The 16686-nt window shown below is 41.3% G+C and overlaps 1 protein-coding gene across 4 annotated transcripts in view; it reads right to left on the bottom strand.

Moving 5' to 3' along the window:
• fam13b (family with sequence similarity 13 member B) overlaps positions 1-16686 on the bottom strand; it is a 125845-nt gene that overhangs the window by 7485 nt on the left and 101674 nt on the right. For 2 of the 4 annotated variants that reach the window (XM_049585847.1, XM_049585846.1), the window contains exons 9-22: positions 15364-15459; positions 13530-13677; positions 10818-10915; positions 9703-9760; positions 8381-8510; positions 7138-7209; positions 5763-6036; positions 5491-5635; positions 5037-5118; positions 4098-4289; positions 1353-1567; positions 886-969; positions 702-797; positions 143-513 (exon numbers count right to left, since the gene is read on the bottom strand). In XM_049585847.1, coding sequence (XP_049441804.1) covers positions 143-513; positions 702-797; positions 886-969; positions 1353-1567; positions 4098-4289; positions 5037-5118; positions 5491-5635; positions 5763-6036; positions 7138-7209; positions 8381-8510; positions 9703-9760; positions 10818-10915; positions 13530-13677; positions 15364-15459 — 2061 coding nt within the window. The remainder of the gene's footprint in view (positions 1-142; positions 514-701; positions 798-885; positions 970-1352; positions 1568-4097; positions 4290-5036; positions 5119-5490; positions 5636-5762; positions 6037-7137; positions 7210-8380; positions 8511-9702; positions 9761-10817; positions 10916-13529; positions 13678-15363; positions 15460-16686) is intronic. The other 2 variants (XM_049585848.1, XM_049585850.1) reach the window with 2 other exon arrangements.

Raw genomic sequence — 16686 nt, 5'->3', positions numbered from 1 at the left:
GACTAAATTAGGAAATTAGTGCAATTTTATATGAACTGAAATGAAGATGTAAACAAACACTGATATGTGTGACGCCGGTGGAAGTATAAGAGGATGAGCATTAACTGTGTGTGTGTGCGTGTGTGTGTGTGTGTGTTCTTACATGGACGAGGCGTTGGAGCTGGACAGCCGCAGGTCCAGTGCCAGCTTCCCAGACCCCTCCTCCATCTTGGCTTTCATTGAACAATCGCTCTGCCTGTCGGGTTGGTTCTGGCTCCGCATGGATCCCTCAGATGAAGTCACAAGGTCGACGGCCATGATGACCTCAGAGCTTTGCATCTCCCCACCGCTGCTCTCTCCCTCCTCCTCATCCTCCTCCTCTTCCTCCTCATCCCGGTCCTCCTCCCTCTCTTCTTGTTCTCCTTCTTTACGCTCGTCCTCCTCCTCCTCTTTGATCTCCTCCCAGAAATGAGCTGTTTCGCCCTCAATGATTGGCTGGAGGGTCTGACTGCGCCTCTTACTGGAGGGGGACACCTGGTGGAGGGAGGGGAGGTTAATGCAGGAGAATTGGAATGACAAGAGTATGTGAATTAATTTTTAATGTGCGAGGGACTAGGTACCATGTCTGAAGGGTTACTTTTGCTTCCAGAGGTACCATACCGAAAGTGTTTGGTAGGAACAGGGCTGTAGTGTAACAGATGTCGTGTTGTGTTTCTACGTACTGTGATAGGTGTGATGCTGACTCGGGTGAGCATCTGTTTGACCAATCTGTAGCGATCGTAGAGAGGCTTCACCACCAGACGCTCCTCTCTGGTCACCTGAGAGAGACAGAACAACTGGTTAAAACAAGTTTAAATGTGTGTTTTAACACAGCTTCACAGGGTTATAGGATGTTTGGTTACTTACCGGTCGGCCATGCAGACCCTCATAGTGCAGCAGGTTCTTCTGAAGGACCGTCTTCTCACAGGACAACTGCTCCTTGGTCATCTTCTGCAGAGACGGACACAGTTAATCATGCAATACTGATATAATCTTTTGACTAAACACATTCTGGTCAAACTGTTCCACTTTTTATAGTGACACCTTGTGCAATTAAGTGGCGTATGCTAATGTAAAGTTGCACAGCTGTCTGTGGATCAATAAGCTGACTATGTGACATCTTATGCAACCAGTACAACCCAGTCAAACTATTAAAACCTAGGTAATGTAATGTTTCATGCCAAAAGCCCAGGTTGTCGGCTGTCAACAGGCTGCCGGCTATCCTGTTCACGGCTGTGAGGCAAAAATCCATTGTTGTTATTTGACAATTAAATCCAGGATCTCATCGACACCTGAGCCCTGATCCAGTGCCTGATGAAATATCTGCTGCTAACCTTGATGTCATCCGGCCAGCCGTCCTCCTGCCTCTTCCCTTTGACCCTGCGCTGGATCAGCTCCAGTGTTTCCTCCCTGGTGGGACGCTGACCCTTGACCTCTCCTACTGCATCGCTAGTGCCTTGTTCCAGTGTGGAGCCGAAGCTCTTGGGCAAGGTGTTGCTCCGAGGACGAGTCTGGGGGCCAAGCTCGCTCTCTGCGCGGTGTTTGGCATCTGTGGGAGGAGGATAACAGTGATGAGGAGAGAGATAAAGGGGGAGGGGACAGAGGGGGTGAAGTACGGAGAGGAGCCAGGACAAGAACAGGTGGTTTCAGAGAGAGAGAACGGGGGGAGAAAATCTTAAGTTTTCAGACGGCACATAAAACATGTTTCACTGGACACTCAGACATGCAGGAGTCTGACAGACAGCTGCGGTGGTTAAAGTCAGCCAGTCACAGTGCAAGGAGAAACATGCTTAGAAAAGAGGCACACCCCGGACAAGAACACACAAACACCACACCCAGTCAGAACCCAAACATAACAAGCAAACACAGTTTTCCTGAACATTTCTCTAATGACGTCTGTCTCTCTAAAACATGAACAATGAAGACATTTAAAAGCCTGAGTCAGTCTGATGTCACAGACCAAGACCAACTGCTGCCTGCTGGGTATTTTCTCTAGATAAAGCGTGACCTTATTCTGCAATGATCCTATTCAAGTGTGTTTACATGCTCTGTGTGAAAGCATACGTTGTTAAGGTCTACACTCTGTTCCTTCCAAGAACAGTTACACTGCATTACATTCTCACAGGGCTCCTACAGCTGCAAGTTAGACTTTAGACTTTATAAAAACTATTTTAATGCCACTATGAATTAAATTTAAGACACATTTTACAATAAGCAAAGCTGAGTAAAAGAAAACATGAACCAACATCAGTTACTCAGAGTCAGGGACAATTTGGGCAGATTATATATTGTAACATAGTTATACGTGGGGGAGACGAGGGTAAAAACAGAGCTGGGAAATATCTGGTGTCGGCAAGTTTTCTTGGCAATTTTGTGTTTCTCACTCTGCATGTAGGATTGCACTACACTGATTCCCATCATGCCGAGTCTGAATTTTTTTTTGCATAAAATACACGAGCCTCATATGCATGGCCTGGAAGTGGTTTCAGGCATGTCGCCAAATCTCACTTAAATAGCTAATTTTTTGTTGAATTTGCACTTCCACATGTCGTCCAAGGTACAGTGACACCTAAGCTGAATCCAAATACCCACCCTCTGCACTTGCAGACTGAGCCCTCACAGACTTCAGCCGTACGTAGTGTGACGTATTTACTGTCATCGTGTAAAGTCTTCGAGGGCAGAGACTGCGAGCGACTGAGAGACAGCCCTCGAGACTGTTTTACTCTTTGTCCTAGAAACGTTAAACTATCTAGCTGTCATATTCATGTAAATGTCATATAAGTTGATGAATAGTGCCTACTCATCTGTCCCTGCAGATAACAAGATATAAATCCAATGAAAAGCCTTTTTCTGTGACTGAACAAAAACAGGCTTACCATGTTCAAAAACAGAAACGTTTGTAAATAAAGACAGGACTATAACTCAATAAAGTGGGCATTACTGACAAAAACTTTTTTTATTCTTTTTGTTTGCCTATTTCACTGCACAGCCTGATAGGCTGCAATAATAAAATGCATTTTCAGTCCCTCTACAGCCTAGATGTGGTTGAATATTATTCTTGGCCTACATAAGCAATTTAATAGGCCTAACTATCAATAACCATTTTACACATTTAACTGTTTTTTTCAACAATTAAATAAACCACAACGTCACGTCCATATTGCAATGAATTGTGGGTTTTTAAATCAGTGAAATCTGCTGAAGTCTGCACCCCAAGCAGACTCTCTGGAAGTCTGCAGGAAGTCTAATTGAGGCCCCTTGTGGACTGGATGAACTGTAAATTTGGAGCCCTCAGCACTTCCAGAGTTCCCATGAACGTGCCTACAAAGTCTACGAGTGCAGTGAGGTCCGGCTATTTGGATTCAGCCCTAGCTAGCAGACAGTGGATCCTCTGCTCTGAATATCCCCACCAGAAACAAAATATGAGTGTCATTCATTCCACTATCCCAATCTGTGTGCAACAGGCATTCAGTAAATTATTTATAAAATATTAACAATTATTTTAATTTTAAAATGGAATGTCTGAAAAACAAATATTCATAGAAGCCTTTTTTCCTTGCCTATTTTCCATGGCATTTTAATACCAATTAAGGCCTTATATTTGGAAAAAAAAAAACAAAAAAACAAAAAATTCAATTCCACAGGAACATTGTCCCAGGTATTATTATAAAGTTAATCCCAGACAATAATCTTTTATTATGTGTCCACAGCACTTTTCTCTATATGATTACATTGGAATAATGCCAGCAGTATAAAGTTTTGGAGTAAAGTTTTAGTCACAATGAAATAAAGCTCTATTTATTTATTTATTTATTTATTTATTTATTTATCTATCTATCTATCTATCTATCACTAAACGTCCCCAATTATACAGTTAAACTGTAATTAAAAAAACCTGCCATTGTCTTCCTCCTGTTACTTCACACTTCTGAGAGTTGTCTCTGGTTAAATGTCTCATCCAACATGCGGTTTCAACAGGAAATACACCAAAACAAGAAGCAAGATGCTCTCACAATGCCGCCCCATTGTGACTGTCAGTAGTGTATGTGATGTCTACTTACTGAGGGGTTGGTACTTACTGAGGTGATACGGTCTAGAGCTCAGGCCTGAGTAGGGGTGGAGCGGGGGCGTGAGTGTGTGATGGGGAGGTGAGCAGATAGAGGAGGAGGAGGAGGAGGAGGAAGGGAGGGAGGGAGCATGGTGGCGTCTGTATGAATGGAGCAAAGCCTGGTGCCTCAGCGTGCTTCTGGGTAAAAGGTGGTGCTGGCGTCCTGGTTGGCCGATCAGTCAATCAATCAATCAATCGGTCGGTTGGGCGATAGGAGGAGGAGGGAGGAAAGTGGAGAGCGGGTGCTCGAGTTATTGTCGTTTTCAATTTTGATTTGAAACAGAAAGAGAAATGTTTCGGCCACTGCGTTCTCCGGAAAAGGAGAGCCGTCACCTCACAATGAGAGGGTGGACGAGTTTCATGGGGTGTGTTCAGTTTGGTGAAACGATGCGAAAGAGACACAACAAAGTGCAGAAAAGTGTTTCTATACATCAGATACGTCAAAGTTTACACTCTAACATCTATGGCTGTGTTGCTGGGAAGGACCAGCACGTAATCAAAGGACAAAACTTCTGCAGACTCAGTTTTAATTTCTAATCAAAAGGTTCATGTATGTGTAACTTAAAGTCTCCTCCGCTGTTTCACCTTACTGAATTCAAAGTAATGGATGTGGGATCACAAGGACGCACCAGCACACTGGAGGGTGGGAGCCACGCATGTGAGAGCCACGTCAACCCCTGGCATGTGAGTGTATGAGAGTATGTGTGTGTGTGTGTGCGTGTGTGTGTGTGTTAGACCAGCAAACATGCAATGTTGTTATCAAGGTCAAAGGTTAGGAGTGGGGAGGGTGAAGCCATCCAGCATTACACAGGATGGCACACAGACACTCTAACCCTGACACACAAGCACACACACACATACACACACACACACAATTCATCTTCAGAGTAAAAAGTATGAGCGGTTCTACCTTTAATCTGCCTGCGGATCTTTGTGAGGTCGGTCATCCATTTGAGGACTTTGGGGTTAGCTGCCTTGTCTCCATGAGAGGGCTGCAGAGAGAGGAGGAGGAGGAGGAGGAGGGAGAGGAAGAGTTGGTGTTCAAGGTCATGACAGAGCTGCAGAATTTACAACACTAATTTGTGCACCAGGCTGACGGTTTTAACAGAGTTGACTTGATTACTGGTTTTGCAGGTCCAGTCTGGTGTACGGTCTTAAACCGGTTTGATTCAATTCAAACCAGCCGAACCAGCATTTGTAAATATGACAACTCTGGCAAATTAAACTGTAGCCTGTACACGACGTCATCAACATCGACTACTTGTATTGGATGTGTAAAAAGCAATATGATAACGTGATAAACATAATGTTTCATAGCAAATAAGTGGAGTCATTTTAGAGTCACTTTACATCTGTATTTGTACCTTATAGTTCCTCTCCTTCTCAAATTGCTCTTCAAACTGCTTGATTTTCTTCTTCAGGTGCTGCAGCTTCTTGGTGAGTTGATGAGTCACTGAATCTCCTCCTCCTCTCATCGCCTCTTTGGATCCAAATGATGCTCGCCGCGGCCTGCAGTGACAGAGATACATCTACATCAGTGAACTGAAAACGACTGGAGGTGCGATTACAGACTTTAAACACACACACAGAACACAGCTAATATGAGACAGTGATTCGAGCAGCAGCTGCATCGTACCTCTGTGCTTTGGTGGGTGAGGTGGCGTCCGGGTCCTGCTGGAGGAATCGCTGGGCCCCGTGCGCTCCGAAGTCGAGAAAGCGTCGTGCCAGGAGGTGATGGTGAGAGCGGGACGAGGAGGGGGAGGCTTCCTGCCCTCCCTCCCCCTCGTCCTCCTCGCCATCCTCCTCCAGGGGGAGCAGCGGGAGAGGAACCATGCGGCCGGCCAGCGGGGAGAGCTGCGCCTCTCCGCTCTCGCTGTCATCCTGCCAGGATTTGAAAGCCGGGACGGGGTCTGAAGAGAGGAGGACAGAAATGAAAGAGAGGCGTGAGTCAGCAAAAGTTAACAAAGGTCAGAAGAGGAGGGAGAGAAAAGACAAATTAAAGCCGAGACAGACTTTTATCTGTTTCCCAACGGTGTTGTTGTTGGCGCCACTTTTACAAAGTGTCCACACAGGACACTGCATTTTGTTTTCCACAGATAATTTGCTGTTTCCGCTACTGGGGATAGTAATGGCAAAGAAATTACACTGATCCTCTTTGAAAACTGGTGACTATTAGCTACTGAGGAAAACAACAGCGCTATCCTCTTCCTGTTTTAGTTGCAAAATGGTTGACGCACTTCCTTTGTGCCTTTAATTAAGCCCTCACTTCCCATTGAGATCACATATGGTGGCGTACAGAATTGCAAAATGAAAGCGAGGCTTATAGGGAACCTAAACAATGATGATGGTGTCATTATTCTACAGCCATTACATCGTGCAATCAATATTAACTTCATAATGTTAAGTTAAAGCAACAAACATCTATTTCCATTTTAATAATTAATGTAATACTAACAAGAGTTTACGTGTGAGGTACATATCAATAAGACACACAGCCTGGGAGGGGGCTGTCAAGCGAATACATTCAACAACAAATTCATTTTCTTCTTCAATACCCTGCTGAGTCACTCGCTGCATGATTAACGGTGTTTTGACTGTCAGCGTTATGCTAATAAGCTGAGTCGAGGGGAAAAAAGGGGAAGGATGGGGTGAAAGAGAGGGTGAGGGAGGGGTTGTGGCGATAACGAGACAGGGATGAGAAACAGAGCAGCAGAGTCAGGGGAAAAAGTGTTTTGAGAGAGGAAAGGTGTCCTGATCAATCCGCCCAGTGACCCTGTAGCACGAGGGAAGAGCGAACATGAGAGGAAGAAAACACAAGAGTCCCCCAGCTGTGTTAGATGAGTGTTCCACATGCAGGGATTAGTTTATGATCAGTATCACACAAGTACATTTGAAAATGTGAGAATGTATTAATGAAGTTTTCCGTCCAAACCAGCAGGCAACCACCAACGAGGAAGGATGAAGAGGAGAGGTAGACTGGTGGATGGGCGGGTAGATATGAAACTACTCACCATGGCCTTCTTTCTGCAGGTGCATACATGAGAAGTCTATGGGAGGGAGGTGGAGATGGGAGGGGGGTGACGCTGTTTGGATGGAAGGAGGACAAGAGGGAGGAAGGAGAAGAGGAGGAAGACGAAGAAGGAGGGACAGGGAGAGGACAGCAGAGACGAGGAGCAGTGAGGTCAATCATTCCTAACAGCATTCATTCAGTCAGTGGAGTTTTACAGAAGTATGGATCACAACTCTGACAAAGATGTCTTTTAACAAACTGAGCAATGCAACGTGATGAAATCATACATTTTTGGGACACACACATGATCATAAGTGCTCTATCGTAGGCAACTTTCCCAAAGACGTTTCGCCTCTCACCCAAGAGGCTTCTTCAGATTTAACGATTAGTTAAACAATGGTTATAGCTGAAGACTTCTTGGATCAGAGGTGAAACATCTTCAAGAAACTCAAGCAAGTCCAGTTGCCTTCGATATAGCACTTATGATTACCATGACATGGATGACTGAGAATCACTGACTCGACACACATGAATTTTTTATTTCTCAATGTTTAACGCTGTGGTGCCCTCAAGTCAAATTTGAAAAAGATAATCTGAGATTAAATACACTTAAAGAGCAGTGTGTAGGATTTAGTGGCATCAAGCAGTGAGGATTTTAACCAGCTAAGACCTCTTCCATTTGCCAAGTGTGAACTCCCAGTCAGGATTCCTTGTTTAAGAGGTTTTTACCAGGAGCCAAATCATCTGCAGAGGTCTCTTCCTCTCAAAAACAAACGGACACGGTGATTTGAACCAGTAAAACACTAGAAACATGACAGTGCAACATGGTGATCTCTGAGAATAAGGACCAGCTCTGTATGTAGACAAACGACTCACGCTAAGTTAACGAAAACATTATGATTCTTATTTTCAGGTGATTATACACTTATGAAAACACACTTATCACATTCAGTTTCTGCCAACAGACGCCCCTAAATCCTACACACTGGACCTTTAAATCTCGATACCTCAGTTCAGGAGCTTTTTAAGACAACATCATTAAAAATATAACTGGCTCTTAACTTAAAATCATACAGAAAAATATGGCAAAATAACCTGGGAGAAATCATAATTTGAAACCACATTAGAGAAATAAGTCCTCTCACTTTTTTGTGGATCCATAAATAAATAAAACACATCAAAACAGAGAAACATTGGACTTTTTCCTTCTTTAACACAATGACTTGACTATATATATCTCTTACCTTCCCATTGGTCGTCAGGGAAGAGCTGGAGGTGGGGGTTGTGCCCAGGGTTTGGTTGGCATGGTGACAGGTGGTTCATGTTGGTCTTACTGGTGTTGGCGTTCTGATCACAGCGGCATGAATCTGAGTCCTGGAGGAAGAGAAAGAGAGAAATGAAGAAACATATCAAGGAAGAAAGGAAAAAGGAAACAAATAATTCAAAAAGAGGGAGTATAGAAGGACAGAAAGAGAGAAATGAATTAAAAGGAAACAAAGGACATTAAGTACAGTAGGGAGACAGATACTGTAACTAATTTGAGGCAATATTTTGCTAAATGTTTTTTTTAAGAGACCAAAAAAATTACTCTTATGTATGGAAGCTAAGAATGGTCGGCTTTGCAATTTTTTTTTTAATGCCAACATTGAGGTCACAGCTTGTTTTCTCCTGATTAATGGGTTCAAAACAAAAGGCAGATTTTGCAAGATAACAAAATAATTTACCAGAAGAAAATGTCTTGTTTTCTTGAGCTCAAAACCTGGTTTTGTGCAATGTGACATAATTTTTACTTGGTACATGAATGGTGAGAATTTATTGCTGAAATATGAGTCCCTTGTCACTGCCCAAAACAGCCTAACCAAAGGCTCCCACTCCTTCTTATCAAGGACTTTCAAAGCCCAATTCCCTCAAACTCAAGGACACAACATGGCATAGTTTGAGACACGTAAATTACTGTCACAACCCTTTTTATACGAGGAACACACTTTACAGAAGACAATAATTTAAAAAAAAGGCTCTTTACAACAATTTACTTATAACATTATGTAAAAAAATTCAAAGAACTTCAATTTCTATGCACAAAATATATAAATTCAAGATTTTCAATGACTCTTATCTACTTTTGTCTATTTAAAAAAAAAAACAACTTTTAGGACCTTGATTTCTTTTCATAAATGAATAAACTTTCAAGGATTTTACTGCACTATAGCACCACAAACGGACAAACATCAAAATCCAGACAGCTGCTGTCTAGAAAACAAAATTAATTTTCTCGTGACACATAATTTCTATATGTTGAGAAACTGGCCTTTTGTTTTCTGGAGATTCGACATAAATTGACCCATTATCATGAGAGACTGAGCTTTTTATCCAAGATAATAACCATGCAATCTTGAAATAACAGCATTTAAAATTAATTATATGCCCAACTGTTCTCAGCTTCTGTACTTGTGTGCTTGTATTTCAATTAAATTTGAATTTAAAAAGCTCCTTAAAAACAAAAAAGAAACCATTTTAGTGCCAGCACACACTGAGACACACTGTTAATATTCCATTAGGTACTTACACAGCTTATGGTGTCAGTGTGAGTCTGCTCCATGTTGTCACAGGGTTGATTGTCCTGCCTGAAAACAAAGATAAGATGCGTAAGATATCAAGAGACTAAATACTCCCAGTATTTTCCCAAATTGTAATTTTTACAGGACATAACTTTAAGATATTTTCCCTCAGGTATCTAGAGCTGATTTGTTGGTTATTGCTATGAAAAATAAAAGAGTATTTTGTTCATGTACCCGATCAGACTTCAGCCACCACACAGACCTGGGAAATCTCTGGCTTTGAGTGAAACCATTTTGAACTAACTCTCATCCAGAACAATTTAATGATGATAACTTGTAGATCTCAAAATATTTTTGTCATAATCCTGTAACCTTATTTGGAGTCTTCCTGAGACACTGTTGTTCTCTGTGGCAGGTCAGCTGAGGAGCAGTTACACAACTAAAAGCCTTTCCACATCAAGAATGATTAACTGTGGGAAAAACTCATAAAGCTGCTGCTTCACCTCTCAGAAAATCTCACATTTGTCACAACTAAAATCAATGCCCTGTCTACTGATCGTTTTACCCCACTGATTAACTTTAACCTATTTTTCCTGATTAGCTGTATCACAGCATTAAAGCACTGGCTGCTTGAACCCTTTTTACAGTTTAACACTGTGTGCCACATCAACCACGGCTGATCAACTGCACTTGTTAAAAATCACAAGCTGCAGACGTGATGCAGGATGACGTATGAGGTGTGAAACTACACAAGCAGGCAGTGTGAATTAATATGTGTGATACGTGTGAGTGAGATAATAAAGGTCTGTTTCAGCGTAAAAACGAGCACCAGCTGAGACGGCATGTCGGAGTGATTAGTAAACATGAGGTGTCAAGTGATCATTGTGACAACGCTGCATGTGTTTGTGAAAACAAATTCCTCTTTAGGAAAGAAGGAAGTTTTCTCTCTGCTGGCACTGAGCTAAATATCACATTTACTTCGTCCAAATCAAACCTTAAATGTTCCCTTAAATTCTGGTCTTGATGCTTTAATCTTGCTCTGATAACTTTGTATATTCTTGACATGAGGTCACACTGAACCAAATAAAGACTTGAAAGCAAAGTGACAGTCCTCCCAGCTCACCTGGCAGTGTTGATATTGTTCTCAGCATCTCTGACGGCCTCTGCGTCCAGGTCCATTCCCGAGCTCTCCTCCAGGGTGGCGCCAGAGTCCAATGAATCCTGGGAGAAGAGCAGCAAGAACTTAGTATTAATCTGACTGTTTTTATGAATGGAAACCAGATATTAAAATAAAACTAGTGAAGCAGAACAAGAGGCATGAATGGGCAAGAGGAGAAACAAACAGGTGCATCTCTGCTGTTGAAAACTGCACCCGTCATGATGTTTCACTTCCTTCGAGTCTGAGGGAACAGTGGGCTTTTGTGCTTTCTTTAGAATAACAGAAACCCAGGACAAATAAATATTCAAGTGCGCCCTCCTACATGTTAACATTCATAAACATTTCATCACAATTACCAAGAAAACAATGAAGTCATCTCTTTCACAACTAAAAAAAATCCAAAGTCATGGTGAAGAGGCTTTTAGCATTATAACTAACATTCATAACTTCCTCACCAAAACTGGTAGGGTTCGTTGTCATAATTATAATGAACACTATTATGATGGGGCTATTGATGATTTATGGCTCTTGACTTTTACACTGGAGGTTAAAAGTGTTCGTAAAGACATGTAAGGGAGGCGATCACATGACCCTGTGGAATCAATGAGTCGTAGTGAGGAGCAGGATGAAGACTCTATGTATACATGACCTGCTGTGGATAAAGAACATGTCACACTGTTATGTAAAGAGAGTATATGGTGTGTGTGAGTGTGTGTGTAGCCTGGCACACAGGTGCTGCTGTCATTCTCTGGCTGATCTATTTAAAGACTAAAGATGATTGTTTAAAGAGGTGACAAGTTCCTCGTCAGTCACACATCTCACTCCGTCTGCCGTGTCATCTGTTCCTCACCTCTCCTCTGCCATCTGGACACTAAAATGGTTCTTGGGACGAGAGCCACTGGGGCTCAAGATGGGGGCTCAAGGGGCGGTGGGGTGGAGGGAGTAGTGGTGAGGGGGTTTCATTTCCACAGAGACAAGGCTTACTGAAAATGTATGTGAAAATATGTCTTTACATTTATGAAGTTCCAGTAACTTCTAAGGCTGGGCTGCAACAGCAACGTTTAATTTTAAATCATGTTGCACACAAACCAAACTACTTTAAAATTAAGAAAGCTTGAATTTAAACCTTTCTTAAAGCATCTGTTTAGTTTTTACTCTAAACTCTAAAGGTTAAATTTAACTCTTGTCCCCCAAAACTTTAAATTATTAGTTAAAAACTTAAACTTTAAATGTGACCCAGAATTAACTTTAAACTTACACTTAAGGGGGTTTACCCTTTAAAACAGCTGCCTTTATGAGATGGTTTGAGCAAAATAATCAAATTCCTTGAAGAAAATTTAGGGACAACAGACTTGAGGCAATCGAATATTTTCTGTGCTATTTTCCGTTTTTTTTTTTTTATTTTCTATTATTTGACCATGTTGCTACATTAAAAATTTGGCGAACAAGTTCTTCTCAAACTGACATTTTAGCTAGTTTGCAAACACTGTAATGTTTTGTTAGGGATTCAGTGAGCACGGTAATTTATTTATTTATTTTAATTTGGATGAACAAGCATCTCCATATTGATTAAACTCCATTTAATCTTATTGCTCTGTATAATTTAAAGGGAGCTGACAAAAATAATTAATGCTAAAAGGGCAGGTGTGATAAGCTACAGCCTCAGCCTACATCTTTGTGGTCCTTTTTTTTAAAAATAATGTTAAAAAATACATTAACTCAATGTTTATGTTTTGTCTGTCTACTAGTATATAGATAGTAGTGTAAGTTGGAAAATGACCGAAATAAAGAAACTAAATCAACTACCTCAACAAGCTCTGCTTAATTTTAAATCCAGATTTTCACATTACAAACATAGTTTTGCTGACCTCTAATTAGAAATATTCTTAAATTAAATTGATTGATTGAAGTGATCGGATACACAGGTGTATGTAATAAAAACAAGTTGAGCCTCTGTGATTTGAAAAAAAGGATTCCAATTTCTGTTGTACTTTTTTACAAAACATGAAGAGTGTGGAGTCAAGAATCTGGCACTCAAAGCTTCACCCATTTTTTAACCTACCATGCAACGCCGGCGTACAGAGGGAGTAGATACTGGACATGATTGTGGACAACGCAGATCCTCTCTGATCAAATCTCAAAAATAAGTTCTTCACCACTTCACATCGAGCAGCACTTCCTTTCAAGTATATATCAGCCTCATGTCGTTCCCTCATGACCATAAGAACAAAACACTGCCTCTGTGTTTGAGCATATTCATTAATCTGTGTGTATATTTGTAAAAACTGGTCTGTTGTCGGATCTGTTTGCTGCTCCGGCAGAATTCCAGCTATTGTAGCAATCGGAGCAGAACAAAGATGGACTGTGCTGATAATATCAAACATTCGGCCTCGGAATGAACCGACAGACTGAGACAGGAAGGAGGTTAGCTATGGGAAATATGTCACCAGCCCACACAGCAACTGGTCAGGATCTGAGGATTTTATGTTTTTGATGGAAATCTCCTCATAAAAATGTGTTTATGTGTTGTCATCTGATTCAAACACTGTCTTTGTTACATTCATGCTAACATTTAGTGTGTGTGAGATACATAGATGACTTCTCAGATGTGTGTGTGTACAGTGTGAACGCTACGAATTTGTGTGACGTGTGTGTGTTTCTGTGTGTCCAACAGACCTGTGTATCTTTCTGACTTTGCTGTATGTGCTGCTCAGTCGGCGTGAGTGGGGTCTCTGCTTCAGTGTCGCAGGGACTGTCCTCAGGGTCAGTTTGTTGCTCCTCATCTCCATGGCAACCCTGGTCTGAAGGCTCACTGGGACTCACCCTAAGAAAAAATGAAAATAAAATAAATAAGAACTTACAACACTGACGTTGTGTCTTTATGGTGCAAACATGATGCTGCCTGTTTTATTATGCAGTGTAAAATGTCTAGACGTGTTGTTTTATCTTAAAGGTGACTGTCCACTGAGCAGCTGCTCCCCTCAACATGTAGAGTTTGATAATTAACATCACAGCTGTCACCGTGTTTACTGGTAACCTGAACCATCTGGCTGGCTTTGTGCCTTTGTACATAATGTTCACTATGGCAAATATGGATCTTTAAAGTCCTCAGATGTTGCTTTCAACCACTGAGGAATCTGTGTAACGCATGTCTCTACCAGCAGGTGCATGATGGGAAAAGGCAGAACACAACAGGTTGTTTTTGGCAAAGCTGTACAGAACTTCTCTTGTTTGTGTATGCACTGTACAGCGCTCCCACAGTTTTACTAATGAATTTTCAAAACTTTTACATTATATTTTACGTCATTTTCATGACTTTACTTAGTAGTTTAAAATATGAAATGTAAGGCCTATGTAGCGATCATAGGGCTTACATTTCATATTTTAAACTGCCTCTGCAAGGTGGGAATTTCACACCATTATTCCACCTTGCTGTTCTGTATAAAAGGATATTATACAGCAGGATATTTAAACAACAGCTGATAGCAGTCAGCAACTAACTCAAAGATGATCAGCAGCCGAAGATGTCCGCAAATTGGGCAAAAATGAGGTCCAGGAGCTCCTTATCGTCTGAGCAGAAGACCAGATCAGCCGCCATACTAACAGGGATGGTAAATGATTGTCGTTACCATGTTAATGCCGTTGTTATTGTTTATAAAGCGCCTCCGACGTGTGTGTTATATGATACACTAGAGGCTGACGCTGTTGTGCCACACGTCACGCCTCCTTTGCTTCCGAGTTGCCGGCATGCAGTCTAATATCATACTGGAGCCTTGTTCTTTGGTTCTTTGTAAAAATGCAAAGGCGACACAGAGAAAGGACTTTGTAGCGGCCCTATAGCACAATCTCTGTGTAAAAAGGGCTGCAGAGGAGACGTGAAGTGGTAATGGTATCTGGCCTGGCTGCAGCAGGTGTGAAATACTGGTGGTGTGTTCAGCAGCCTCTTGGTTGTCTTGATGCTTTTGCCCTTTAGCTTGGCTGACCTGAGTCGCTTCCCCCATGTTGCCAGTGTCAAATGTTTTGGTACAGAGCCATCCAGCACAGACAGGGCCTGTCTCTCTCTTGAGCCATGTTTTAAATTTGTCGTGTGACATTATACACACACTCACTATTCAGGTATTTGTGGCTAAGAAAACTGCTAGTGCTTCCTAACTTTACTCGCTCGTGAAGACTATCCCACTGCCAACTAGCTGCGTACGCCACTCATGTGTAACTAGGGATGTTTCAACAGCCACGCAGTGCAGCACTAGATTTCAAATTACAAATACAAGGAACGTATTTTGAGAAATGTAGAGACAACAATCAAACACAGCTTATTTTCAAATCTTTTCCAAAACATTGTTAATTTCAAACCATTTCCAGACAATATAAAACAGCTTTTCTAAATTCACAACTTTTTCAGGAATTTCAGGGCCGTGGGAACCCTGACTTTATATGTGTGAATGTTGATGTGTGTGTGTGTGTGTGTGTGTGTGTGTGTGTGTGTGTGTGTGTGTGTGTGGACCCTCACCCCTGGCTGTCATAGTTGCTGAGATCTTGATCGATGGATGTTTTCAGCTCAAAGAAGTGCTGCTCCACTGCAGCCCTGATGGTTCGCTGGATTATCCTGGGAAAACACAAAAAACACACTGTTGGTATTTGAGACTTCTATTGAGGTGTTCAAATGAAGCTTCGGATGCCTGTTGTCATATTTAATGACGTCATCTCCCTAAAATTAAAAACAAAAAACAAAACAACAATAAAGAATCCTTAATTTCAATTGAGTCATTCCTCAAATTAAATGAGTTCTTTTTTTTTTTTTTTTTTTCATTAAATAAACTTTCTTTAATGAATAAATGTGATTTATGATGCTGTTTAAAATGCCTTGTTAATAAAGGTGCGTGCCCGCCTTTGTGTGTGGAAAACAAACGGAAGCAAACAGGTTTTTAACTGCAGTGAAAATGTTGTTTTAAAAGGTTAAACACCTACAAATATGGAGTGAAGCAGAATATTTCATCAGATAAGAACTTGGAAATGATTGCATCTGTATTTTTTTCCCACAGCATTCCAGTGTTGATTTAGAATTTGAATGTCTACATTTACATTCTCAAATTTGGCTAAAAAAAGCATTTTCCTCATAATTTTTCAAAGTGTTAGTTTCATACGTCGTCCACTGAGCTTGACAAGTTTCTCTTGAGGTCAGTCCAACTCTTCAAGTTCAGCAGTTAGTTACTGATCAGCTGAAGTCTTTAAAATTAAAACCCTGTTACACACTGAGTAATGATGCAGCCTGTGTTTCCTCCACTGGAATGAGTTAACTTCAGATGTAATGAGGGTAAACTGTAACAGCTCAGTTTACCAGTGATTGTGTCTACACAGGACTGAAGCCAAAGGTTTCTCTGGGTTTACTGAACTACTTTGGATAAGATCCTGTGGCCATGTGTAATCAGCAGTGATGGGGCTAAATCTCACCACAGCCAATGTCAAAGTAAATCCACATTAAAAAAGCCTCCAAAGTCAGCTGTTGTTTTGGACTCAGTGTGGGTGCCTTCATGTGCGTCACTGGATGTGTCACACCAGAGCAGATTTTAACAGTTGAACTTTATTGCTTTGTTTTGATTTATAAAAGCATCAACGGCGCAGGTCTTCTTCAACCTGAGGTGTATCTGATATATGTAAAACTAAATGATGTCTAAAACTATTTTGATAGTCCAGTGCTGAAAAAATAATGAATTATATCCACCTATAATAAATCTTACAAAGATGACAACTAACAACTGCCTTCTGTAATAATCCATGTTATAAAACTTGTATTTTCTGCATTTTATAACTGCAGCCTGCACTGTCACATTCA

Source organism: Epinephelus fuscoguttatus, linkage group LG9 (genome assembly GCF_011397635.1).
Source record: "Epinephelus fuscoguttatus linkage group LG9, E.fuscoguttatus.final_Chr_v1".
NCBI lineage: Eukaryota > Metazoa > Chordata > Actinopteri > Perciformes > Serranidae > Epinephelus > Epinephelus fuscoguttatus.
Note: the sequence above shows the minus strand (reverse complement) of the source record. Positions and strands in the feature narration are given on the sequence as shown.